Genomic DNA, 26,965 nt, shown 5'->3' on the forward strand with positions numbered 1-26,965 from the left:
TAGTCCACAATACTGTGTGAACTTCACTGGTAGAAAATATGAAACCACCAAGTGATCTCAATTAAAACCTTACTGGACTGGACTACTGTAGTCAGTCAGAAAATGGTTTTATTAGTGTTTCAGTCTTTTTCCTTTGGGATTATTGCCCATTTTCATATCCTGTCCTGGTCTTACACAAGAAACACGCCTTAAGCTCTCATGTCCTCGAAATATAGGTAATGAGACCAAATATTGTACAGTATATACAAAATACACTGTACTGTACAGTATATGTATATTGTTAAATAATTACATATAAATATCCAATATTATTAAAAGAAAGGATGCAGCAGCAAGATGGTGGTAATGATGAGTTGGTAATTTTCTCGGAAGTTCCAGAAATTGCGCATTACATCATCTTTCGAACCCAGAAAGACACCTGCATCCCCGGAATTCTTCCGAGTACCAGAATTTTCCAGAATGATGCATTATGTCATATCTCAAAGCAGGAAAAATTCCCCCATCCCCAAAATTTTCTGTGTACTGTACCAGAAAATGTTTCTCAAAATTTCCAGAAAATATGCCTGATTTTCATCTCTGATACCAGAAAAAAATTCCCCATCCCCAGAATTTTCTCAAAATTCTCCAGAAAATGTGCCCCTTGGAAAATCGTTCCCAAAGCTATGGGAACGATTTTCCTGAGAAAATTTAAATTCCGGCTATTGGAGAGTTCCAGTTAAGAGGGATTCCGGCTAATGGAAATAATACTGTACTGTATTATATAAATAAATTCCTTCAAAATGGTTTATGTTATTCAACCTTATTTTTATATGATGTCAATAACATCTTTATTTCCTCTGCATACAAGTGTAAGACAAGAATTTAAGCAAATTTTAAACATTTACAATTTTACATAGACAAAACTGTGTGACGAGCAAAGCTTACCTCATATGGTGATGCGATCAGCCAGGCAAAATAATTGCCCACCTCTGCCATAAGGAAACCACACAAGACACTTTAAAAAGTAAAACAACTTGCTGGAAAACTTTCTTTGGAAGTAAGAGGAAAGAACATATCAAGACTCGCATGTTTACAAGTTTTACCAACAGGCAGACACTACATTACTAGCCACCAAATACTCCTTCATCTCATCATAACTAAATTCATTGTAGGTAATATCTGGCATAAGTATTGCAATAAGAGAAAATATGAAGCAAACTGAATCATCACCAAAAATGAGATTTACTACTGTGTTGGCAGCTTTGTGGTGATTCTTCACTCTGGGAATTTTGGGGGGTTTACCTTATTTAACTAATAGCCTTCCACGAGAGGTGTTCATGCTGAATAAATGAGGCTGGTAGACTGTTCCATAGGTTTATCACCCTCTGTGTGAAGAAGTATTTTCTTGTGTTCATTCTGCATGATAACTTGGCGAGCTTGTAGTTATGTCCCCTTTCTTTAAATGCTCCCAAAAGATGAGAGAGAAATAAAAGATTCTGTATTACAAAACTTTAATACATACTGATGATGCTACATAACCATAAGATATAAAAGACTTTCTAAGCTCAGCACTTACAAGTCGAATCCTTCGTCTTTTAACTCGCATTTTTGGGGAGTGAACAATTGTAAAAACATTTACAATTCATAATGTGATTGGATGACAATCTCCTATGAGCATATTTACACTTAATCCATTGTAAACTAATCTAAGATTACCAACTCATCATGACCATCATCTTGGTGCTGCATCCTATGGGCGTCCTCAGGTTCCACTTCGGCATCTTCATCATCATCTTCCTGATCCTCCTCCTCTGCATCACTAGATGATGCAGGTTGTTCTACAGTCTGCCTATTGAAAAGGTCAAGCGTGACTGCTGACAAAAAAGCTGGGTAGGAGTTCTCATGGCGAAGATAAGCATCAATGAGATCTTCCAGTGTGTTTGAGAAGTCCGTCTCCAGAAACTGTAATTCTTTTGATGGTGTTTGCTAGAGAAAAAGAGGTTAGCAAATGTCATAATACTTGTGAAGGAAGAGTTATTCCGGCACACTTATCTTATTGAAGGACAATGATCTACTGGCTAAAAAATTTTGTTTCTCACTTTTGCAAGTCTTCTTCACTATAGCACAGAACAACACACTCTCTCCAATCACTCAGTCACTCTCTCTATCTGCTGTGATAGATGTATTCTACTATAGTGTTTCCCTTCCTCAACAATGGTCCACTAAAGCCATCTGTTTTACATAACCTCAGTCCCTTCTCACAACTTCGAGCCAGAACAAGACAAATGAACAAATCAAATAGAGATGTAGTTATTAACCAGCACCATTTATACAGAAACTTCTCAATATTTGTGGTTTCTAGATTTGTGAGTGTAGCACATTCATGAGTTAGTAAATGCGCACTAACATATTTTAAAATATTATGTAATGTAATGTTGAAGGGATACAACTTTGCTCATTCATACTTATATTTATCACAATCTCCCTTAAAATACTTTAGCTTTTGTGTTTATTCAAGGCATCTTCAGGTCATGAGACCCACTAATCCCCCACCCAAGAAAGGGTTACCTGACATTCCATGAGAAGTTCAATGATATGAGACCATGAATTCCCCACCCTACCTCTACCTGACATTGAGTCAGGTCAGGTCCCCTCCCCCCCCAAAAAAAATACTTTAACATTTGTCTTTAATCAAGACATTTTCAGAAAATTCTCTCAATTTTCAGCCTCGAAAATTTTTTTCGTACACCCAGAAATTTTTGGAAAATTCCGGCTTTGGGAATGATTTTCCGAGCAAATTTAAATGGGCAAGTCAACAGTTTTGGGTAAACACAAGTAATACAGTCTGCCATGTTCGTAGAGTGATATGGCATAAATAATTTGTAACAAAAGTTTAAAGTCCTGCTATAATAGTAGAGATAAGTTTACTTCTTTAGAAACAGGGCCGCCATAAGGAATGATGTCACCACCTACCCTGCAGACGACACACGGATGGAGATACAGGTACAGTTGACCCTCGTTAATTCGGACCCCTTTAATCCGGATTTCGGATAAATCGGACGAAATCTGAACTGTCCATATCAAATTTCTGGTTCTGGGATTGTCCCAGTTGCAATTGGGATTGCAATTTCAAATTCTGTGTCACTACTAAGAAATAACAAAATCCCTGGTGCACTCTAAGATTAAGAGAAAATGTACGACTCAGGAGTGCTGAAGTGAGAGAAAATGGACTCCTATGACGGGGCACTCAAATAAACATACACATAGCTGTATAAAGCAATATTAACCCCTAAATCGGTTAATTCGGACAATCGGCTAAAACGGACACCCTTCCCCCCCATTAGTCCGTTTTAACGAGGGTCGACTGTACAGTGGGGTATGCTATAATGAACGGATCCTACTACGAATATTCCTATAACGAACGGTTTTACCTATAAAATTGAGAATGCTATAACGAACGAAACTCCTACAACGAACATTATTTAAAATTTTTTTTTTTTTTTTTACTAATTTATTGTTTTCTTATTACAAATATTAATGATATTCTTTATTTCAGGGGTTTAGATGCATAATTATGCACTTTTTTACAATTTTTACAATTTTATATTATATTTTTCAGTGTTAAGTGGTTGTATTTGGGGGCCTGGAACGGATTAATCCTATAACGAAAGAATGCTATAACGAACAAGGTTCTAGAACCAATTAGATTCGTTATAGCAATACCTGATGCTAGGTAAACATGACAACAAAGTGCTGTTATTGTTTTATTGATTCACTAATGAACCACTGGGATATATCATCATGTATATTAATTAATGGGTAAAATTTTACTTTAACTACCATAAGTATTTGGAAGCTTAGATTCGAGATAGGTTATATCGGGTAAATGTTAAGTTTGGGTCGTTCCTGTACTTTGACATGCAGACTATGTTTCTTGCTGATGGTTTGTTATGGGATATGAACGATTTTGACCTTCATTTCTAGTTTTGAGTTACTACCCACTCCTTACCGATGTATGTTAAGCTAACCTTGTAACTCGTCATACCCTAGCCTAACCTAACATATGACCTGTATTTTCTTGTGTGATCGAAAAATGTTAAACCTACAAATACCTGATACAAATGAAGATTTACATATAACCTTCTTTTCACATTTGCATCTATTAACATTGCTGGAGGCATTGTAGCCAGATTAGACTCGTCACTGTAACCACCAGGCTACTGGGTCAAGCTGAGAGATGTTATGGTTTTTTCAACTCGTATTTTCGGGTAGATATACGCAACTTTCATCATTTATTTTTACTCAGTTATATGCACACACCATCCTACATACATATTGAGAAAAAGTAAAAGAAATAATTGTCCTAAGGGCAAATACAAAGGAAATATACATTTCTTTGCACGCGAGATAGCTGGTTCAGTGGGAGGGAGCAGAAGGCGACGAGGCATGTGGGAGGGGGGGAGGGAGCGTTGCTAGGGAATTGGCAAAGGTAGTGTCTCCGTTGCTATGGTGAACCAGGGAGTACTGTATATGCAAATGGCGACTGTGTTAAACTTTCATTTAGCTTTTATTTGCTGGTTTGGCAATACAGTAAACTCTCGACAACTCGACACATTTGGAGCCCTGGTCTTGCCGAGTTATCCCAAATTCTGACTTATCGAGGCACTTCCCCCCCTCCTACAAAAATAAAAAATTATCGACCCATATAAATTATGTGTACATGTAATTACTAAATGTAAAAAAGGTAACACTTACCAGCACTGCAGGTGAAGAAAGAAGCACCATTGTAGGTGACACAGAGGCATGGAAGGCGATGCAGGTGGCCAGATAAGCCGAGAATTTCCCAGATAATTTTGCATATCTCGGTATTTCCCGAGTTATACTAATACATTCCGAGGCTTTATCCATGCCGAGTTATATGAAATCCTGAGTTATCAATGCCGAGTTATCGAGGGTTTACTTTACAGTATTTTTTGTTGTGACTAATTTACTGGTATTATTTTTATGTATTCCTCACATTTACTGGTACTATATATATTATTTTAAGAAAACTATGGCTACAGGAGGAAAATACACACAAAAGTTTTTTCCTAAATACTCCCTGCTAAAATGGGGGGTGCATCTTATATGACGTGTGTCTTATATGCCGTAAAATACGGTAATAGTCATTCAAAGCTGTATATTGTGTATCAATTTTCACTCCTGTCTTCATAAATTCCTAATAACTTATTGGAACATAACATCCAACATACCTCAAAAATTAAATAATCATCAGGAGACTCAGCGTACATGTTGATCAGCTTGTACTGGTTGTCCCCTGATGCATCCACACGGTAACCAGTCAGTTGATACACAACCTCACGCATGTCCAGTGACTTGCGCTTAAATACTTCCAACAGGCGCTTGTTGCGTGTTTCCAGGAACTTAGATTTTTCCTGGAGTTCTGTAATGATAATCTCATCTGTGATGCCTCTGAAGGGTGATCCCTGTCAGTTTAATATTTTTTCCCTTCTATTCCTCTAATCCTTGCCCCTACTGTCTCTTGATAATAGTGTTACAGGATTTATGTCTTATGTTGCTTCACCTCCTATGACCAATGGCAAAGCCCATAAACCATTAATTATCATGACAATTGGTAGGTCTAAAAACCATTAATTATCTTGACAATTGGTAGGTGTATAAACCATTAATTATCATGACAATTGGTAGGTCTATAAACCATTTATTATCATGACAATTGGTAGGTCTATAAACCATTTATTATCATGACAATTGGTAGGTGTATAAACCATTAATTATCATGACAATTGGTAGGCCTATAGACCATTAATTATCGTGACATATGGTAACCCTACAAACAATTATCATGAAAAATGGAAGGCCAATAGACCATTAATTAGCATGCCAGTGGTAAGCCTATATACCATTAATTACCATGAAAACTAGTAGGCTTATAAACCATTAAGTATTATGATAAATGGTAGGCCTATAAACTATTAATTATCACAACAACAGCAATTTTATTAATCTTCATTGAAAGTGTCAAGTGACAAATAACTTGCCTGTTAATTCTTTGCTGGAGTGAGCTTCATTGCTCACTTTTATTCCAACTTTCGGTGTAATGATGTGTGACGTTCCCTGCTCCAGTTGCAGCACATGCTCCCTCAATGCCTTGTTCTCTGTCTGGAGTTTATGGATTTCTGTCCCACGACTTTCAATTGCCTTTGAGAGGGGGTTATTCCTACAGAGAAAGTTAATGCAGAACTTTACCAGGTTAATAAAATATATATGACTAGGTGAAAGAACATTAGAAGACAGAAATATGACAAACTGTACATGAAATCATTATGTTGGGTAAATATATCTACAGAATATTAAAATAAAAAAAGATGGACACACAGAAGTGTTGGAGAGAAAGCACATCAAGGCCTGCTCACATGAGATGAAAGATTGGTAAAAAGTGAAAACTGTAAGAAGGGATGGAAAGTTATGGTGAAGGATGTTCTAAAGGTGAGAGAAAAGTACAGTAATAATGGACATCCAGGGACCAGCTGTGTGGGGGAACATGGTGTCCTGATATTTAAGGAACGATGTGCTGATGATAAATGATGCTGGTTTGTGTGAATCGACAGAATTAAACCAGATGAATGTTTGGGCTTTGTTGCGGAAGGGAGTATCATGGCAAACTACATCTTTACACCAATAAAAATTAATGAATAACATTGAAGGGATAATAAGTACAGTATGTATCTGTTCAAGAATGTGGCAACTGCATGAAGTGGAAAAGTATGTGAGTGAGTTAAAAAATAAATTAAAAAATTATAATATTCGTACTGTAGGGTATATACTCGTGAATAAACCTATCTCGTTTATAATTCGACTCCTAATTTGGGGGCAATTATTATTATTTTTTTTTATCTAGTTACCTTATATATAATTTTGAGAAATACTCAGTATAATCCTAGACATATTTTATCGCAAGACACCAGATTCGCACCAACCTTGATCACCACAACAGTTGACACTATGAACAGTGTCATCAATTCTGAAACTGAATTCCCTCCAGTTACCAACTCTTATTTAAAATTTTGCTTGATTCACCCCTAAAAATTAGCTTAACTGTACACATAAATATCAAAACTTAAATTGTAGGTACAGTATTTAATAAGCATATAGCTCTGTAACAATAATGAAAGAAAAAAAATACAAATTAGTGCACACACTACATTGCAGTCTCAGGAACACTGGCTTGGTTACTTGAACTCAATGTTTGCCATAGCAATGCATCTCAGCTGGGACACTGCCTCTGCTGACCCCACATTTTTCTCAGTGTATTAATTCTCACACACAAAGAAATGTTTATTCTCTTTATGTTTTTGACCTTATGATAATTATTCATTTAATGTAGGATTGTGTGTGCATGTAACTGGAAAAAACAAAAAAACAATGAAAATTATGTACAGTATACCTACCTGAAATTACAAGCTGAAAAATAACCATAATAGCTCACAGCACAGCCTGGTAGTGCAAAGGCTAGGGGGATGTGGCTACAGTGATGAGTCTAAGTTGGCAACAATGCCACCACCAACATTAACAGATGCAAATGAAAGAAAATTATCTGTAAATCTTCATCTGCATTAGGTACAGTGGTCCCTCGGTTAACGAAAGCCTCGGTTAACGAAATTTCGGTTAACGAACTGCCTCCCATAAGATTCTTAAATTCGGTTAACGAACAAAAATTCGTTTAACGAATTTCTTACGAACCAACCTCAACATGTTTTTGCTTGCACTGGCCGGTCAACCAGCTTTAGTATTAGTCCGCCAATACATTAATCGGTTCTAGGGCTTAAATTCCTTACTATTTTAGTCAATATCAAGAAGTTTATACTATTCAATAATTTTAAAAGTTTAATATTCAATTTTTTAGTCATTTTAACAATTATTGAACATAATTGAAGGTAAAGTGACTAGTTTAATGCGCGGCATCCAGCCTCTTAACACAGCAAACAGGCGTTAGTCTCTCTCTGTTTTCACTGGAGGTAACATCTTGCTTGAGACTCTCTTCAACTAAACGCTTTTTTTCTGTGTTTCCAAGCAAATTATTGGTCATTTTGAAATATATTTTACATATTGACAATACATAATGCAGTGCAGTGTTGATTTAAAGAAAATAATCTTGAAATACACCAAGAGAACTAAAATTTTATGGGTGAAATGGTGCCATGGGGTGACTTCTCTTCCACCCCAATGCCTTCTCTTCTTCCTTCTCCTCCACCCCCATTCTAATTCCCATCATCATCATCATCATCCAGGAGCCTTCTACATACACACCTCAAAGTAATCAAACTTTTCTACCATTTTTGTTGAATTTAGGTAATTTTTGGTGAGCTGGAACCAATTACCCAAAAACCCATTGAAACAATGGTTTCGGTTAATGAACAACCTGCTGGAATGGATTGTGTTCATTAACCGAGGGACCACTGTATCTGTAAATTCAAAGTGGCATATATCGTGAATGGGGTTCTACTCTTCAAGTAGGAACATAAAGAAAGAATCACGGAGTGTATTAGGCAAGCCCGGGATAAAGGAGGCATGTACCAGTTAACTATTGTTCACTGTAAATGACCCACAGAAATGCATGAATTTTAACCCCTGAAAATATTATGCGTATATAGTTTGACCGACTACTTTTTGCATAAAAATTTGATCAAAAACACTGGAACTATACTTGGGTATATACAGCATAACTTTAATGGACAGATAAGGATTCCAAACAAATATATTTAAATATTTAAGTTAAATTCTTTGGCAAATGTTTATGAAGAAGGGTTTGAGCAAGGTGTCAGTGTCTCACTTAATATAAATCATTAAACAAAGTGAATAGGCTACAGTACTGTACAATGATGACACAAAGACACTTTATAATTAACAATGAACTAGTGTTAACAGTTTCTTAGATATAAAAGATGAACATTTTGTTTTAATAATATCAAATCACTGGCGCATATTTTAGGTTGGGTAACAGTTGAGTCAAGTTGTTGGGTTGAGATATTGTAAGGTTGTCATGTTGGGTTGTCGGGGCAGATTCAGGGGGTCCGGACACCTTTTCATCAGAAAATTTCAAACCTTTTTATTTTAATGCAGTATTGTACTCAGGCATTTTTGTATAGTAAAATGTAACTACTATTAATCTCACAATATCTCCTAATATCAAGTGCACATGGTCACAAAATGTCCTTGATACTGGTCAGATTTGAAGAAAATTCTGGGATGGATATCACCCCCCCCCCAAAAAAAACTTCCAGCTGGGTGGGCTCGCTGTGCTCACCATGTTCCCCATCCACAATTTCTTGGACCCCTCTTTTGATATTTCTGGATCTGCCCCTGGGTTGGGTCATCATAAGGTTATCGGGTTGAGTTGGGTTGGATTGGGTCAGACTGGACTAGGTTATTCTGGGTTGGGATTAATTAGGATATGTGACTATGTTAGGGCAGCACCTTAATACAACTTACTCAAAATGCAGAACCTTGGTCTTCAAGGGATCATAATCACCCTTGAGTGCCCGATTTTCAAGTCTCAAGTCAAGTATTTCCTTGGCTTGTGTCACTTTGGTAACTTCAGCTTGAAGCTCCAAGATATTCTTCTCCAAGGACGAAATCTTCTTGGCATCTTCTTTTCTTTGCTGAGAGAAAACAATGAATTTAAATATGTGAAAATACAACAGAGGTTACTATTTGCATTAAAAGTAGTCAGACAGCGCCTCCTAGTAAATTTTACAACCTGCTGCCAATAAGTCCTTTTTTTACAATAAAATTAGATAAAAGTATAGTATATATACTGTAGATACAGTGTCCTCAATGTACAACAGGAATGCTAGGAGGATTTATGTCGTCGATGTGATACAAAGCAAGACAACTTTTCCCATAAGAAATATTGTAATAAGGTAGGAATAGGGACACACATGTACAGTATATACACATGCAAACACACAGCAGCTCCCCCCACACACACACACAGCAACCACCCACCCAACCCCTTACACACACACACCCTTGGTACTTACAAACTTTTCCTGAACTTGTGTTTCATTAGTTATACTGTTGCAGGAAGCATCTAGTTCTTTTTCCAGACGTTCAAGTTCCTCCTTGTACATCTTCATAAGATCTTCAAGTTTTATAATTCTTTCTTGACTGACAACTGAGTGGTTGATTGTTATCTCCGATTCATATGAGGTAAGGATCTCCTTCAGGCTATCACGTTCCTTTAGTAAAAGACAAAGAAATATTAATTAGTATAAGATAAAAAAGACACTGGAAAAAGATAACCAGGTGGGGGTGAAGGAGATGTGGAAAAATTACACCACTGCTGACTGCATAGCAAATGTTAAACTGAGCCATGATGAAATCACTAGCAAGTATGTGAACTCCTGTTGGAAGGCCCTATGGCCTGAAGCAGTGAATGATTTCACTGGCTTCCCCTCAGTGGAGCCCCAGATCACATGCATGGTGCAAGTGGCAAGAGAGGTTGGTGGGGAGGGATTTGTGGACATGCAACCAGAAAAAATCAGAGAAGAGCTGCTTGGAAACAAATGGAGAAGAGGAAACAAATGAAGAACTGGCTTATTTACAAAAAGATGATGATCAGGAACGAGATCTTGGTCCAGCTGATTTAGAGGAAAACATCCGGATATCAGAGAAAATTAAATATTTTTTGACATTCTTCAAGAAAGGAAAAGAAACACAACTGGAATTAGTATAATCTCTATACCGAGCACTGAAGATAAACAGGGGTGTGAACCAAGTATTAGCACCACTCAGAGAAATCTACAAAGATCTAAAGCACCAGAGATCTCAGCTCCCCATCATGCCATTCTTCTCCAGTTCCCAAAATACCAGCTTCAACTCAATCTTCTGCCACTCCAGCAAACCCTGTATCTTCTGTCACTTCAGCTACCCCTGCCACTCCAGCTAACCCTGCCACTCCAGTTGCCCCTGCCACTCCAGCTACCCCTGCCACTCCAGCTACTCCGGCCACTCCAGTTACTCCTGACACTGCAACTGTATCACGCCAATGCCCTCCATCCTTCAACCTGTCCTCTGAAGATGAGGACGACCCCCAAGCTCTCTCCCTTGCCAACCCTGCCTCCTCTGTTGAGGTAGACGAAGGTGAGGGATAGTGAACCAGACGTGCTAGCCGCAGCTCTCATATTCCAATGTAAGGCCCGCTGCACACGAGTGTTTTTTCCCGCCCATATGGACCCACACAGTTTAGAAATGAATGAAGTTCAATGGGACAGAGAATGCATGTGAAAATTCACAAGCATCATGTGTGTTTCCTTTTACATTTTTTCTTAAATTTGAAGTAAAATTACAAATTATATTTTGTATTTTATCCTATTATTTAATAATGTTTGTTATATTATTTTAAGATGAAACATACACCATAAGAGGCTGATCATATGAGACCACATAATAATGAATAAATAAAAACAAACTGGCTAACGCAACAACCGCCAGTCCCAGCCCCCGTGCACATTTACACATGAAGTCTCATCTATTAGCTCTTGTTAGGCCTATATCATATCTAATTAGACCACTGTACAATGTCCCCGTTGAAGACAATACCGTATGGTATATGCTTTAATACTGTAAATAAAATAACATTTTATAAAAAAAAGATATATATTTTTTAATGAACTGTAGAGGAATATCCTTTCCTCCTTTACACATAACCTCACACCAGAGTGAATATCAAACTAAGTCTAAATATATTCCAAATGATGAGTTCATAAGGACAGCAACTTACATAACAATATACAGAGTAATACAATACAGTGCATGTGTTACCTTAGTGACCAAAAAAAGCTTCCTCTGCAGTCTCTTGATGAGGACAGCATTGTGCTGGGTGTTATGCGCCTGCTTCTCTAACTTGGCCTTCAGCACCTTGATCTCTGCCTCCTCTGACACATATCTATTTTCCAGGGACTTCTGACTGTGGGATCATAAAAGTATGATAACTACACTTTATGTAAAGGTGATGGCTGATCCATCACAAAATCTAAGTCAAACACAGGCCATAACTTTGACATAATGATTTTGGAAAATTCTGTTTCTTGAGCCATTATATACTAACTTTCATCTTGAGCAATGAAGAATTTTTAAGTTACCAAATAAAAAGAACACTCTGTATTGACAAGAAATGCTATACAGTAAACCCTTCATCTTCTATAGCAGCCACATATTTTTTTTTATAACTTTCTTGTTTTTTTTTGTTTTTTTTTACAGTTCTCTTTAATTTGTTCATGCTGTATCAGAATGTTGCATAGTTCTTGCTTATGTTTGGTAAGAAACTAAAACTTTTAAGCACTGCTTGTTGAAGTTTTTGGGCTTTCAGTCCCTTACCCTTTATTTTGTACTGAATTACTGTACTGTACATATAATTTAGTGTCAAAATATTTTACTTTGCAAATGGTATTGGTCCTTTCTTGCAAAGCAGCCCCAAGCTACAGTATGATGTAGAGTATATAATGGCTGCTATCAAAACCAAAAACACTCTTCTTCATCTCTTCACTATAACATTCCCATCCCCAAGCTTTCATGTGCTCTGCTGCATCATAGGATAAAGCTATTGCATTACCTCTGTATTATGTCATGTTCCTAAGATACCCCAAGAAGACACTGACCAACTTTTAAATCTTTACACATCCGACTGTGATGCTTCCCAGTCACACACACAACACATTCTGCTCGTATAAACTGCATTTGTACAGTACCTTCAATTTCCACAAGGCTTATACACTTCATACAAGCTGGCCAAGAACCAATTAACTAGTTACCTCTATAATTACAACAGTACTGCACTGCCACAGTTTGTCCTTCCTTTCTGCCTACTACTGTCCTGCTGTTTTGTGTCCACACATGCACGCAAGCACGCATGCACATTCTCAATCCTCAACCTTCATCGCCCGATATTTGCTATTTCTCTCCCATTGTAAACCATTTATACATTCTTTCTTCATTTCCTGCTTCTAAAATCTCCCAGGCACTCAAGACAAAATGAGAAGAACAAGTCAGGGATCACCTGAAATTTAGCCCTCTAGCTTATTACACTTGAAGATTAACCATTCCATCACAGCCTAGGGAGTTAGGATAGGTGAGGTTAGGTTAGTATCAGGGAGGTTAATATTCAGGTGAAATAAGCTGGAGGGGCAAATCATCATGTGAACCAAACCCAACAAAATCTCACCTGGCCCTCAGTTGAGCTAGGCCATTAGTAAGACTTTGGTCCCCTTTCTTGAGCTTGGTGATGTGGAACTGCAAGTCCTGAGGTGTAACTTTGTGGTCCAACCCAAACTCCTCATATATGATGGTTTCATATTTTCTCAGAGTTTCCTGTAAATTAAATTTAACATTTGAAGGAACTAATATTAATACAGCTATCAAGTTTGCAAGTGAAATCCACATTAAAAATCACATCTTTATGAGGTCAGATCAGGACTTCATTGTCGGTATGATACTGTTTTTGTAGCCTGTGTATATCTGTTTATAAAGATGTGGCTTTTAACCATCATGTGGCACCACTGACATGATCTTTGCTGCCCGCCAGATGCAAGAAAAGTGCAGAGAATAGCGTCGTGACCTGTACATGTTTTCATTGACCTAACCAAGGCCTTTGACTAATTCAACAGGAAAGCCCTAGGGTGGACCCTCAGTCCCTCAGTCATTTTGGCTGCTAACCAAAATTCATTGCTAATGCGAGGCAACAAGATGATGGTATGAATGGCAGTGTCCTGCATAATGGCACCCAGTCTGAGTTCTTCCCCTTCCAAATGAGGGTTAAACAAGGGTGTGTACTGGCACCAACTCTCTTTTCCATTTTCTTGGCTGCCTTCCTTACTTGTGCCGGTGCCAATTTAGCCAGCGGGACAAACATCTAGTACCATATGAAGGGTCTTTTCAACATAAGATGACTCCAGGCAGGAAAAAAGGTGTCGACAGCTTCTATTACTGAACTTCAGTATGCGTATGATCTCACCCTTGTCGCTTACACTGAACGCGACCTACAGGACATCTTGAACACCTACACAGATGTGTATGCACACTTCGGCCTCGAGGTGAATGTACGTAAGACTTGGCCTGCCCCTGCTTCAGCTACACCTCCACCATCCGTCCAGCTTAATGGTACGTATTACCCTTTCAAGCCTTTGGCAGACTCAGAAACCATGTCTTCAGCTGTAGGGAGCTGAAATTATCTACAAAGTTCCGTGTATATTGAGCAGTGGTCCTCCCAACCTGCTATATGGCAGTGAGACATGGGACACATACAGGAGGCACATCAAGACACTTGAAAACTTTCACCAACGTAGTCTATGTTCCATGCTCCGAGTTCGCCGGGAAGACGAGAACAAATGCCAGCATTCTTGCCGACACCAACTGTAGAAGCATCGAGGCTACCATTACCCATGAACAACTACGTTGAACTGGCCATGTTACCCGCATGGATGACAATAGACTGCCAAAGCAGCTACTTTACAGTCTCCTAACGAATAGTAAATGTAATATTGGTTCGCAACTGAAAAGGTACAAGGATAGTCTTAAGACAAACCTGAAAAAGTGCCAAATCGACCACCTCACCTGGGAGACAATTACTCCACACCATAACGCTTGGAGGAGCACCACACAAGAAGGTGTCAATACTTTTGAGTTAGTCTGACTGCATAATGAGGCAGACAAGCGCCAACGCCGGAAAGATGCTGCCGCCGCCCCTCATGCACTAGATGTAGCCCCCCACATGTGCAACCTCTGTGAACGACTCTGCCAGTCCTATATCGGCCTGTTTAGTCACCTCAGAACTAACCAACGTAGGTGACACCCTCAATAACTCATATCATTGTATCATAGCTGGATGATCGTCATTCTCGATTCCGAGTGACAGCAAAGTAGTAAACGTAGTAGTGCAATTGTACGTATGTATGTAGGTATGTATGTACGTATGTATGTATGTTCATATATATGCATGTATGTATGTGTATGTGTGTGTGTGTGTGTGTGTGTGTGTGTGTGTGTGTGTGTGTAAAGATTCTGTAATTTGTTTATGGCCCCAACAATGAGTGTTGTGTCATTTTTGCACTCCTGAGCTTAACCATGCATAAATATTCAGGTACAGTATTGTATTTTGGAGAGATGTATATTTTCCCAAAACACCTGAATTATTTTAGCTTATACAGTATATCTAATTTAGAAGCTATTTACATTGCTACTTCATTACTTTGTTTGTTGTATTGTCTAGTAATTTATAGGAATTAATGTAAAAACATACTATACAGTACATGTTCCCACCTCAGCATCTAAATGCTGGAACTTCATATGCCTAGAAATTTCTGTCTAAATTACTAAAAACAAATTATGTCTTATATGACATAAAAGTGAATCATTTAAAACTAATTCGGGTTTTCGCACAATATGACCCTTCACCTCTAGACAACATTACGTGACCAGCTGAGTACCTTGAACATGTCATTCTCAGCCTCAAAGTGTGCATTCTCTTTACAACGTTTCTCCAAGAGCGTCACCTGCAGCTGAGCACCAGACAGTTTCTCCTCTATGAGTTTAGTGTTCCTCTCAGTTTGTCTGTAATAGTACACAAGAATAAAAATATTAAACAAAAGATCATGGACATAACTCAGTACAGTGCACTATAACCTCAAACAACAAAACTGGTGCCTACACAGTAGAGAATTAATGAATGCTTCATAACTGGAAATATCAAAAATAAATACCGTCAAGTGTTATTAATTTCTGAAGCTGTCCATCATTTACATAAGCCGGACAAAGTTAGGATGGATTAGGTCAACTTAAGCCAGACTAAGTTAGGATGGATTAGGTCAACTTAAGCCAGACTAAGTTAGGATGGATTAGGTCAACTTAAGCCAGACTAAGTTAGGATGGATTAGGTCAACTTAAGCCAGACTAAGTTAGGATGGATTAGATCAACTTAAGTCACACTAAGTTAGGATGGACTAGGTCAACTTAAACCATATAAAGCTTGGTATAAGTTACATTAAATTTGGCAAAAATCAACAATGTACAGAACGTATAAAACTAACTTGAAAAACTCATTCTCTTCTTTTAAGTTCGACATTTCCTTCTCCATGACTGACATCTTACGTACTGCAGCCTCAAAAACCTCAGCTTTATCCTCCAGTGCCTCGGAATCTCTGTGGAGCTGCTGAAGTTCCTGTTGATTATTTACATGTCACAGTTTACTAAACACATGAGTACAATCCTGGTAAATTCTTAATATAACAAAATAGTCAGCAGATTATAAATCAATGTGGAAAAGAACTGGTGATGCCAGTGCGAAGCTACGTATACTGAATTGTTATCTCTTAACAGTTATTAAACTTCAAATGATGAAACTAAATTGTTTTTATATTCTAATCCTAATCTCACATTCTAAATATAGGTCTAAAACAGAATGTTTTCAACTCTCATAAGCACTAGCTCTTCCCACTACAGTACGGTACGGTACAGTACAGTAAGGTACAGTCAAGTACGTTACAGTACAGGTGGAATTAACAGCAGCATATTAACCCTTCATTAATTACATAGTATATCATTTTATGCTGCTTTACCAAATGTATTAATCTACAGTGATTGTATCCACCTATTTTATCCCCACTGCTTCATAAAACACCCCATCACACACACACTGCTTCATACAACACCCCCAGTATCACATACTACTTTGCTGTCTCTTGGAATCGAGTATGACGATCATCCAGCTATGAGACAATGGACAATGATATGAGTTAGTAAGGAAGTCACCTTCGTTGGTGAGTTTTAAGGTGACTAAAGAGGTCGATACAGGATGGGCAGTGCCGTTCACAGATGCTGCACATGTGGATGACTACAACTAGTGTGGGAGGGGCGGCGGCAGCGTCTTTCCGGTGATGCCGCTTGTCTGCCTCGGTTTGCAGTCTAACTAAATCGAAAGTATCTCAACCTCTCAGCATCATATACAATCTCTCAACATCACATACAACCTCTTAGCATTACATACAACACCTCAACATCACATACAACACCTCAACATCACATACAACACCTCAACATCACATACAACACCTCAGCATTACATACAACACCTCAGCATCATATACAACACCTCAGCATCATATACAACACCTCAGCATCATATACAAAACCTCAGCATCACATTAACTAGCAGCATGTGCACCTTATAGTCACCCACTACCACACCTGCTGAAATAAAAAATATTTACCTTAATTTTGACCTTGGCTTGATTAAGCTCCAACTTCTGAGTCTCAAAATGCATTTGAGAGGATACTGACTCTTTTAACTTGTTCTGCACCTCAGTCAGTGTCATCTCCAGTTGGTCAGCATGAGACTTGGCTAGATGTAGCTTCAAATAAGAATAATTTGATGACAAACTAAGACAATTGCACAATGAAAAGAGGCATAAACTGAACCTTCTCTAACTTGATACTAAAACTTTCATATTTTGGGTTACTTAGATCAACCGAGAGCCCAAACAACATAGAATTATTGAAGCTTTAGTGTACACATGTCTCTAAGACTAATGACCCTTACTCCCACAACACCACCAAATGTTAAGTCAAAATGACAGCAAGTTTTGTTTTCCCCATATGAAAACACATGTACTGTATGGTGATATTCCTACTAGCCAGATTAACTGATACAGAGCTCGTCCATGAATGAGAGATTTTCGGATATGAAAACGAATTTTCTCTTCCCAGAAAAAATAGCATTTCCCCATTTTTTTTTTTTTAGGTACAAGCTATTGGGGAAAGATTTCCAAGAGTCTAAACAATGCATCTTGCACAAACAGACACATAACTGTATTTACTTATGCAAACACCACTGTACATGTACAATATATTGTAAATAAACAAAATATACTAAAGTATACAGCAGACCCTTGCCAACCACAGAATCCTCATCCACAAATTCTGGGTATCCATGGTTTTTACTCTGTAAACCATTTCACCAACCACAGCATTTAATTTCGAGAATCTGCGAATTAATATGGAATCTTTATCCCTCCACGGTCTAATGTATTCCTCTGTAAATGTGAGGAATTAATAAAAATAATACTAAAAAAAAAAAAATACTGCATTGCCATTTAGATAAGAGCACCCCCCCCCCTCCCAAGATCGTGGGCTAACTCCTGCGGACATAAGAAATGTTTATTCTCTTTATGTTTTCGACCTTATGAAAATCATTTTTTTTTTTTGCACATTCTTTATGAACAATTGCGAGTGCATGTAACCGTAAATAAATACCTGTAAATAAAATTACGTAAATCTACTCGAAACTACGAATTGAAAATGAGCAGTAATGCAGCTCACAGCTTGGCCTGGTAACAACAACTAGTAGTGATGAACACTAACTATTATCATGGTAACGAGTAGTGATGAACACTAACTATTATCAAGGTAACAACTAGTAGTGATGATCACCAACTAATAATGGTTGCCCCTCATGTAACGAGGATGGCCGGCCCAAGGGTCACCTTGGTGTGAATTTTTTTAAGGTGTAGAAGCAGTCGCCAACACAACAACCAGACCCTGAGTTAACGAGCTGCAGGACCCAGTGTCAAGGAATACTCCGAGAAGACCGGATAACTCGCCAACTGCACTGGCTAACCATTACCCCGGAATACGATCCGCAAATCGATTAACATCCAGGTCCCAATTACTGCTGGGTAGATAGAGGCAAATGGCATTAAGAAACTTGCCCATATTTTCACCCTGCCCGGGGATCAAACCTGTGTCCACTCGCTTGCGAGGCGAGCATCCTGACTATTACACCACAGGTCGCCACTAACTATTATCATGGTAACAATATCTAGAGTGATGAACACTAATTATACTGTTCAACAATTATGAACTTTTTTGTATTCTTTAGGTAAAACAAAGTGATTCTAGTATTGTACTTTTAACACAGATTATGAATACAGTACTATATAAATTGTAAATGTTCCCATCACCCACAGTTTATTTCCAAAATCAGGTATGATACCTATTACCAGTACATTAGTGGAGATCTGAAAGTAATAGCATTCTTTATCTGTATGCAGCTGGGATATACAGTACTAAATATTGTTATTCCCTTTGTGAATGGGATACCTGGGTAAGGAATTCTCATTTCGTTGTTTAGGACAGACCATGGTATACACTGTAGATCTATCCGCTGCATAACAAATTGTTAGGAACTAAAATATAGTTGATCCCAAAACATCCAACTACCTTCTCTTCATATCAAACTCTAGGTTTAACGAAGAATTTTGTAAAATTCATGGACAATGAAGGACCTGGCTTCTTGTAGGTGAAAGGCAAATTCCCACATACTGTACCACTGAGGCAATGGAAGGAATACTTGTTGGTCCTCAAATTAATGTGCTGATGAAGGATGATGACTTTGATGAAGCTTTATGAAGGATGATGACTTTAACAAAGTATTATGAAGGATGATGACTTTAATAAAGAATTATGAAGGATGGTGACTTTAACAAAGTATTATGAAGGATGATGACTTTAATAAAGAATTATGAAGGATGATGACTTTAATAAAGAATTATGAAGGATGGTGACTTTAATAATGCATTATGAAGGATGATGACTTTAATAATGCATTATGAAGGATGATGACTTTAATAAAGCATTATGAAGGATGATGACTTTAACAAAGCATTATGAAGGATGATGACTTTGATACAATACTGAATGAATCTTAAAAAAAAACCTTGATTGCCTTTAATGCATTAACTGGAAGTTTCCTAAGAAACCATTGATTGGTCAACTATGCTACAGCTTCAAAGTGCTAGAGAGCATTATAAGAGATGCCATGATGGATCATCTACTACAAAACAATTTGTAAAGGCCTTCCAACATGGTTTCATGCCAGGATGCTCCTGCTTAACACAATTACTCAAGATATAGCACTGGATGTTTGAACTCAAATTCTGGAACAGGGCAGCAATATCGACAATATATACCTAGATTTTGCCAAGGCTTTTGACAGTGTACCCCATGAAAGGCTGAGAATTAAAATGGGAGGGTACAGGGTTCGGGGAAGTGTCTTAGCGTGGATATCAAACAGTGTGTAGTGATAAATGGTATGAAATCGTCATGTGTATCCATGACAAGCGGGGTACCACAGGGCAGTGTATTGGGCCCATTGTTGTTTGTTTCATAAATGACATGCCTGATGCTGTACATTCCTCCATACAAATGTTTCCAGACAATGCCAAGCTATTCAGGGAAATTAAGAACCAAACAGACTGTGAAGAGCTGCAGAAAGATCTTTGCGAGTTTCAAAAGTGATCAAAGAAATAGCTGCCAAGATTCAATGTCACGAAGTGTAAGAGCATGCACTTGGGTCGTACCAACAGTAAGGAGGCGTATCACATGTCCCAATGGGATGAAGAAACTGCATTAATTGAGACCATATCGAAAAGAACCTACAGTAGATGTGTATGTTGACAATGAATTGAGGTTTTCAGGCCATTGTAAGAAGAAAGTGAATCAAGCAACTAAACTAGTAGGTCCTATAAGAAGATCATTCAGATATCTAGATGTACCTCGTAACAATCTTCAAGAGCGAGGTGCTTTCCCATTTGGAGTACAGTACTGTTACCCCGTCTGGTCCCTGAGATATGCCAGAGACTGTCAGTTGATTGAAAATGTCCAAAGAAAGGCCACCAAACTGGTGCCAGCACCTCAGTTATTCAGAGATATTAGAGTGCCTGCAACTGCCTAACTTATACTACAGACAGGCAAGGGGTGACACTCATTCGAGTGTCCATACCTGGAGCTGGCAGATGCCTGCCACACAAGGGGTCACAGCTCAAGGTTGAAGAAGCCACTAGTCCAGAAAACTGTGAGGGCAAACATTTTCGGAGTGAGAGTTGTGAACTCTTGGAACAATCTGCCAAAGAATGTTGTGATGGCACCAAGTGTGAGCTGTTTCAAGACCAGACTTGACCAACACTGGAGCAGGTTCAGGTACATTCAGGAGCCGGTGCATGCCCAGTACTTGCCAACAGTGCGTAACAGAGATGTGACCGACCGCCCAAGTGGCTAACAAGCCGATCAGTGGTGAAGAGGATAAAATTAAAGAAAGTAAAAGTAATGATCTGCTTTTGGATTATAAATTATATGGATGCACCATGTCCCTTAGAAGTAATTTTTTATTTTGCATTCCCATTTTGACTCTTTCCACCAAACCTTGTGATTCCACTAAGGTATCTCAGAGATGGATATATGATACCAAGGAAAGTGGAGGCCCAGTATGACTAGCAGATTACTGTTGGAAGTTGATGATGTAAGAAAGAGATTCCTACATACAAACGTAAATCATGGAGAAAAACATTTTGAGTCTCATAGTTTGTGGTGATATTTTTGTTGGTTTTGCCTCACAGTACTGTACAGGGGTGTACAGTATTTTCACGAGTCTTGGGAAATAAAACGTAAATTTTCTCTAAAACCTAAACCGTGGGTGACAGAAACTTTTCCTTGTCATTTTTTCAGTCAGTGCTAAATAGAGTTTCAGAAACACTAACATACAGTCAATGAACAAAACCCTGACAAAGGCTCATATGATTAATGTTCCTCATAATTGAAGATTTAAAAATACACCTAACTGCAGAGCAGACCTTGAACCAATACTGTACACTGTCTAAAACAATATCATGCACAAATCTTATTAAACAGTTGATAAGTGTCACTGTCAAATATATATATGAAACTGTTCCTTTCCCAAAACGTAGACCAAGGCCATAAAAACTTACCTCTGTAGTCTTCTCGTCAACATCTTTGCTCATCTCCAACAATTTCTTATTGAGAACTGAAATTTCCTGTTGAACATCAAATGAAAAATTAATATATTTCACGTAAATCAATCATAACTGATAAAATGTAATTCTTTAACAGGTTTATAAGTCAGTCTCACTTCATATAATGAGGATCTCAGTGTATCTATAAGTGTGTCTGACTTCACATAATGGGGATCTGAGTGTGTTTATAAGTGTGTCTCACCTCACCTAACAACCATCTGAGTGTGTTTATAAGTGTGTCTCACCTCACATAACAACCATCTGAGTGTGTTTATAAGTGTCTCACCTCACTAACAACCATCTAGTGTGTTTATAAGTGTGTCTCACCTCACCCCTAACAACCATCTGAGTGTGTTTATAAGTGTGTCTCACCTCACCTAACAACCATCTGAGTGTGTGTTTATAAGTGTGTCTCACCTCACCTAACAACCATCTAGTGTGTTTATAAGTGTGTCTCACCTCACCTAACAACCATCTGAGTGTGTTTATAAGTGTGTCTCACCTCACCTATACCAACCATCTGAGTGTGTTTATAAGTGTGTCTCACCTCACCTAACAACCATCTGAGGGTTTATAAGTGTGTCCACCTCACATAACAACCATCTGAGTGTGTTTATAAGTGTGCCTCTCCATCTGGGTGTGTTTATAGTCTCACCTCACCCAACCCATCTGAGTGTGTTTATAAGTGTGTCTCACTCACCTAACAACCATCTGTGTTTATAAGTGTGTCTTATATCTGAGTGTGTTTATAAGTGTGTCTCACCTCACCTAACAACCATCTGAGTGTGTTTATAAGTGTGTCTCACCTCACATAACAACCATCTGAGTGTGTCTCACCTCTTGTAAAGTGTGGCACTTTTCCAGGTATTGCTGTTGCTTCTTCATCATCTTCGTTTCAGTTTCCAAGGTAATGGCATCACACTCTTGTCTCACCTTATTTGAGGATTGCTTGACTTCCCATTCCTGTTTCTGGAGCTTCTTTAGTTTATGCTGGAGGTCTTCAATCTGTAAACAGCCATAAGAGACATATGATCAGTGCATGAAGAAGTATCTCTCGCCATACCAACGAATTTCCTAAACTACGACCTCTTTTTTGTGTTGCGAAAGTTTCCCCCCATTTATACTATACGAATTTTGGTCCCGGCAAAAATTCAAATTGTGCGCCCCTGGGAGTCAGCTAGAGAGGCCACACCCCCTAGCGCTCTCCCTACCAAGCTGAGATAGGAGTTATATTATGGTTATTTTTCAACTCGTAATTTTGGGTATACTGTACGTATAAACATAATATTTATTTTTTTCATTCATTTACATGCACATACAATCCTACATACAGAATGTGCAAAAAAAAAAAAATAATAATAATAATCACAAGGTCAAAAACATAAAGGAAATAAACATTTCTTGGTGCACCAGCGAGAGTTTGCAGGATGAGCTGGGGGGAGTAGTGTTTTGAATATTTTTGAACTCATAGTTTTGGATAGATAAACTTAAATTTCTTCAATTTTTTTATTCAGTCACATGAACACACAATCCTAACATATGTCAATGTGCAAAAAAAAAAAATAATAAAATAAATAAATATCATAAGATCAAAAAAATTTCTTTGTGTATGAGACTGGGAGGGGGGGCATTGCTAAGGGTAGGCAGAGGTAGCCAGCTTGTTTTGCTATGGCGAGTCTTGAGGTCAGCCACATGTGAAGCAGCCAGCGTCTAAGCAAATGGCACCGCTGGTGGCTGTGTTAAACTTTGATTTAGCTTTTCCTAACATCAGTTAGAGAGAGCGTCCGGCTGAAGCATGAAATTCGTTAATAATTGAACAATCAATATCAATTTCCTGTCAGCAATTAAGGACACTGTTGCTATACCCCTGAATTGGTTTTGCCTAATCCCTAATACTGTACCTGATTTTTCCCTTATATTCTTATCAATTTTCAAAATCCTACTTCTCCATAACTTCATGTGGAGTACTGTATAGGTAATTTAACCCTCTTGAACATGACATATAGATATTTCTGATCATGGCTTTTGTTTTGGGTGCATTCATTTTTTCCTAACTTATCATGATTTCCTCCAAATATTTATAAAGATAAATCAGCAAATAATAAAACAAACCAAATATTGTACGTATAAAAAAAAATCTATATGTTCAGCCATATATGTTATTATACTCCTGTACTTATGCCCTTTCCACGCTAACCTGGACCGTAAGCCATGCCCCTCGTCTATAGGTACAAATAACCAAAAATAAGAGATGAAAATAAATTACCAAAAAAGCATAAAATGGAGAAAGTAAATGAAAAAAAGGGCGATTCATACTCAAGATGTGACATTCATGACTCAACCCACAGCAAAGCTACACTACCCTGGCACCACAACATAACCTACACTGGCCTGGTGTTATACATTACAGCTGATAGATATAGATACAAATTTTCTCCTATGATGTGTCTCAAACACTTGTGAACCAGATAATTTTTTAACACCATACTGGGAAATGTCAACACCCACTCACCAATTCTTTATCTCGAAGTTCTTTATGCCGCAGAGCCTCCAGTTCTGTGTCCCTCTCTAACCTTGCCTTCTTACTTGATGTGTCCAGCCCCTGCAAGCGCCCCTCCAGCCTCTTGATCATTGTCTTAGCAGTGACTATTTCTACATCCTTTTCTCGAAACTTCTTTGTGATATCTGAAGATAACAATAAATACTAAAGGTATATATGTACTGTATGGTATTGTAAGAAGCAGTTTGGTAAGGATTGTACAATTAAGGATGGTAAGGGGTGTAGCATGCTGCTGGATTTAAAAAAAATCTAAAATTTGTTGCTAAATCTTACATCAACACTTACCAAAACCAGCAAGAGAGTCAAGGTTCCTCTTCCTTGATCCCTGACCACCATTCCTGGAGTCATCATCCAGTGTACTGCTGGTGTCATTCAATGAGTCTGAAAAATTAAAAACAGTTAAGTTTTTATTCAGAGTGTTGAACATCCTGTAGCTATACAATAAGTAAAACTACAGAGAGTAATACAAACTAAGAAGCCAAGTTACATTAGTTTGATGTGTTGTCTTATTAATGTGTGGTTATCCCCTGATGCTGTATTGTATTGAAATATATCTGCTGTAATTTGAAAATAAGCTTAAAAATGTAATTACTGAAGGGGGGAAAACACGAAAGAGTCGTCTAACCTCACAAAACCTAACCTAACCCCTAGCCGGGGGCAGACCCCCAGTAGGCATAGCTTAAACTAACCTAACCTATCCTATTCATTTCCAACTAACATAAATGGGGTTCAAAAAGACTCAAAATAATGAAGTCTAAATGTTTCAGTAGTTAAAAACTTTGGGGCGCGCCATGTCCGAAAGTACATTACCTTAGTTAGAAGTGAAAGGACCAGGGCTAGGTTCAGGGTCAACCTCTGACGCTTGTTCTTTCTAAGCTTACAAGCCAATTTACAGTGCGGGCACTCAACAGACGTAGGGAGAACACCGTGATCACGTAGGAATTGGATAGCTTGATCGTCTTTCTCGTAAAACTCGGCAATAAACTTAAAATAATCGCAGGAGCACGATTCACACCCAACCTCCACCACAGCCATTGTCACACTGGTCATTGAAATTGAAATCCCTCAAATCCGTACCTTAACTCCTCCCTTTGAAAAAATTCAATTTTGATTGGTCGAAAAAAATTTGCATGATGAGATTGAAACATCATTGGTCACAACTGGAAGACGTCACACATGCGTGATGTAAACACGCTCATAATTAGCTCGCTTTCACGACGATAACGTCTCACATAGACGAAGCCTGAAAAGTTCCTAAAATCAATTAAATTAAATTCAATTGTGTCGCTATTTTCCATTTCCACCTGGTATAAATGGGTTCAAAATGCTCAGAATAGGGAGATCTAAATATTTCAGTACTTTATAACTTTGGGGCGTGCTATGTCCAAAAGTAAAATAATATCTTCCGGAATTCTGTGGTTGCCGTTTAGGTATTTTTGCATTAGTTCACACAACTTTCCTACCCCAAATCTATTATCATATTCGAAGAAGACGTAAAATTTTAAGATAATTTTCTTCTATTACATTACCGCCGCAAACGTATATTAATGGAGATAGCGCATGCCAGATATTTCTCTATTTTCTTCCATTAATCTTCCGCCATTATCGCTTACCTCACCTCACCTCCGATAAAGCTATAGAATTTCTACATGATCATGGTGTTCTCCCTAAGTCTGTTGAGTGCCCGCACTGTAAATTACTCTGTAATTGGTCAAGAAGGGTTGTAAAGAAGATAAAAACGAAAATTTGTAAATAATGTACAGTATGTGAACTCGGACTTCTAATTAAGGTACTGTACTTTCGGACAAGGCGTGGCCCAAAGGTTAGGTTAAGTTAAGTTTGGTTTGGTTTGGTTTGGTTAGGTTAGAGGATTCGTTTTCGTGTTCTCCCCCACCCAAAACCCCGATTTCCCATGTTTTCTCCCAAGTATCGTTTGGGGGGGGACCAATTTCAGCCAAAAATGAGGGTCAAGTCCGTTTAAAACACATAATGCACTAAAAAAACGGATTGGTCGAGCCCTACGGAATCATGTCCAAAAGTAAAAATTTACCAACGCCCCGCACAAAACTCACGATAACAAAAACAGACAATTTCCGACGTTAATCAAGGTCAAAACCAACCAAAACACACAAAATTACACGAGAAAAACAGAGTTGTTTGAACTAATGTAAATTTACTGGTTTACTGCAATATTACCGGGTTGGGTTGGTTTTGGGTGATTTTCTATGTTTTATTACACATATTTCTTATCCCCAACGGTACACTGCTATAAATTGACCCAAATCTTTACCAGGTTCTCTCCTACCGTAGATTATTACCCATAGACTTTAAGAAACACTCCCCTGACTGTCTACCCGTACACTGTCTATGTATCTATCTACCCGTACACTGTCTATCCCAAGTTCACCTGAAAAGTTTAGTTGTCTAGCTCGTCCCATAAAGGGTTCCTGAGTGTTGGTGCCGCTACACAGGAACTTATTAAAGTCCTGAAGAGTCCTGGTGACCACAGTTGGTTCAGGTGGAGTGTCCATGTTTACCTCTTGTG

The 26,965-nt window shown here is 38.2% G+C and overlaps 1 protein-coding gene across 1 annotated transcript; it reads right to left on the minus strand.

Annotated features, from left to right (window-relative positions):
- Window positions 1-1,478: 1,478 nt before the first annotated feature.
- LOC121878067 (mitotic spindle assembly checkpoint protein MAD1-like) lies at window positions 1,479-26,965 on the minus strand. The gene is made up of 15 exons (XM_042384049.1): window positions 26,828-26,965; window positions 24,706-24,801; window positions 24,373-24,545; window positions 22,698-22,865; window positions 21,816-21,881; window positions 17,265-17,405; window positions 16,086-16,216; window positions 15,486-15,609; window positions 13,226-13,371; window positions 11,827-11,971; window positions 10,044-10,241; window positions 9,493-9,662; window positions 6,042-6,220; window positions 5,232-5,422; window positions 1,479-1,965 (listed from the first exon to the last, which is right to left on the minus strand). The coding sequence occupies exons 1-15, from the start codon at window positions 26,949-26,951 to the stop codon at window positions 1,681-1,683; spliced, it is 2,337 nt and encodes a 778-aa protein (XP_042239983.1). The 5' UTR covers window positions 26,952-26,965; the 3' UTR covers window positions 1,479-1,680.

The sequence above is a fragment of the Homarus americanus genome, unplaced genomic scaffold, assembly GCF_018991925.1.
Source record: "Homarus americanus isolate GMGI-L3 unplaced genomic scaffold, GMGI_Hamer_2.0 scaffold45562, whole genome shotgun sequence".
Lineage (NCBI taxonomy): Eukaryota > Metazoa > Arthropoda > Malacostraca > Decapoda > Nephropidae > Homarus > Homarus americanus.

Excerpts from the sequence above, each read along its gene's own strand:
- LOC121878067 (XM_042384049.1), bottom strand. The coding sequence starts at position 26,951 with ATGGACACTCCACCTGAACCAACTGTGGTCACCAGGACTCTTCAGGAC. Across the intron at positions 24,546-24,705 it reads TGACTCTCTTGCTGGTTTTG|ATATCACAAAGAAGTTTCGA; the intron begins GTAAGTGTTGAT and ends TGTTATCTTCAG. Across the intron at positions 21,882-22,697 it reads AGTGCCACACTTTACAAGAG|GAAATTTCAGTTCTCAATAA; the intron begins GTGAGACACACT and ends GATGTTCAACAG.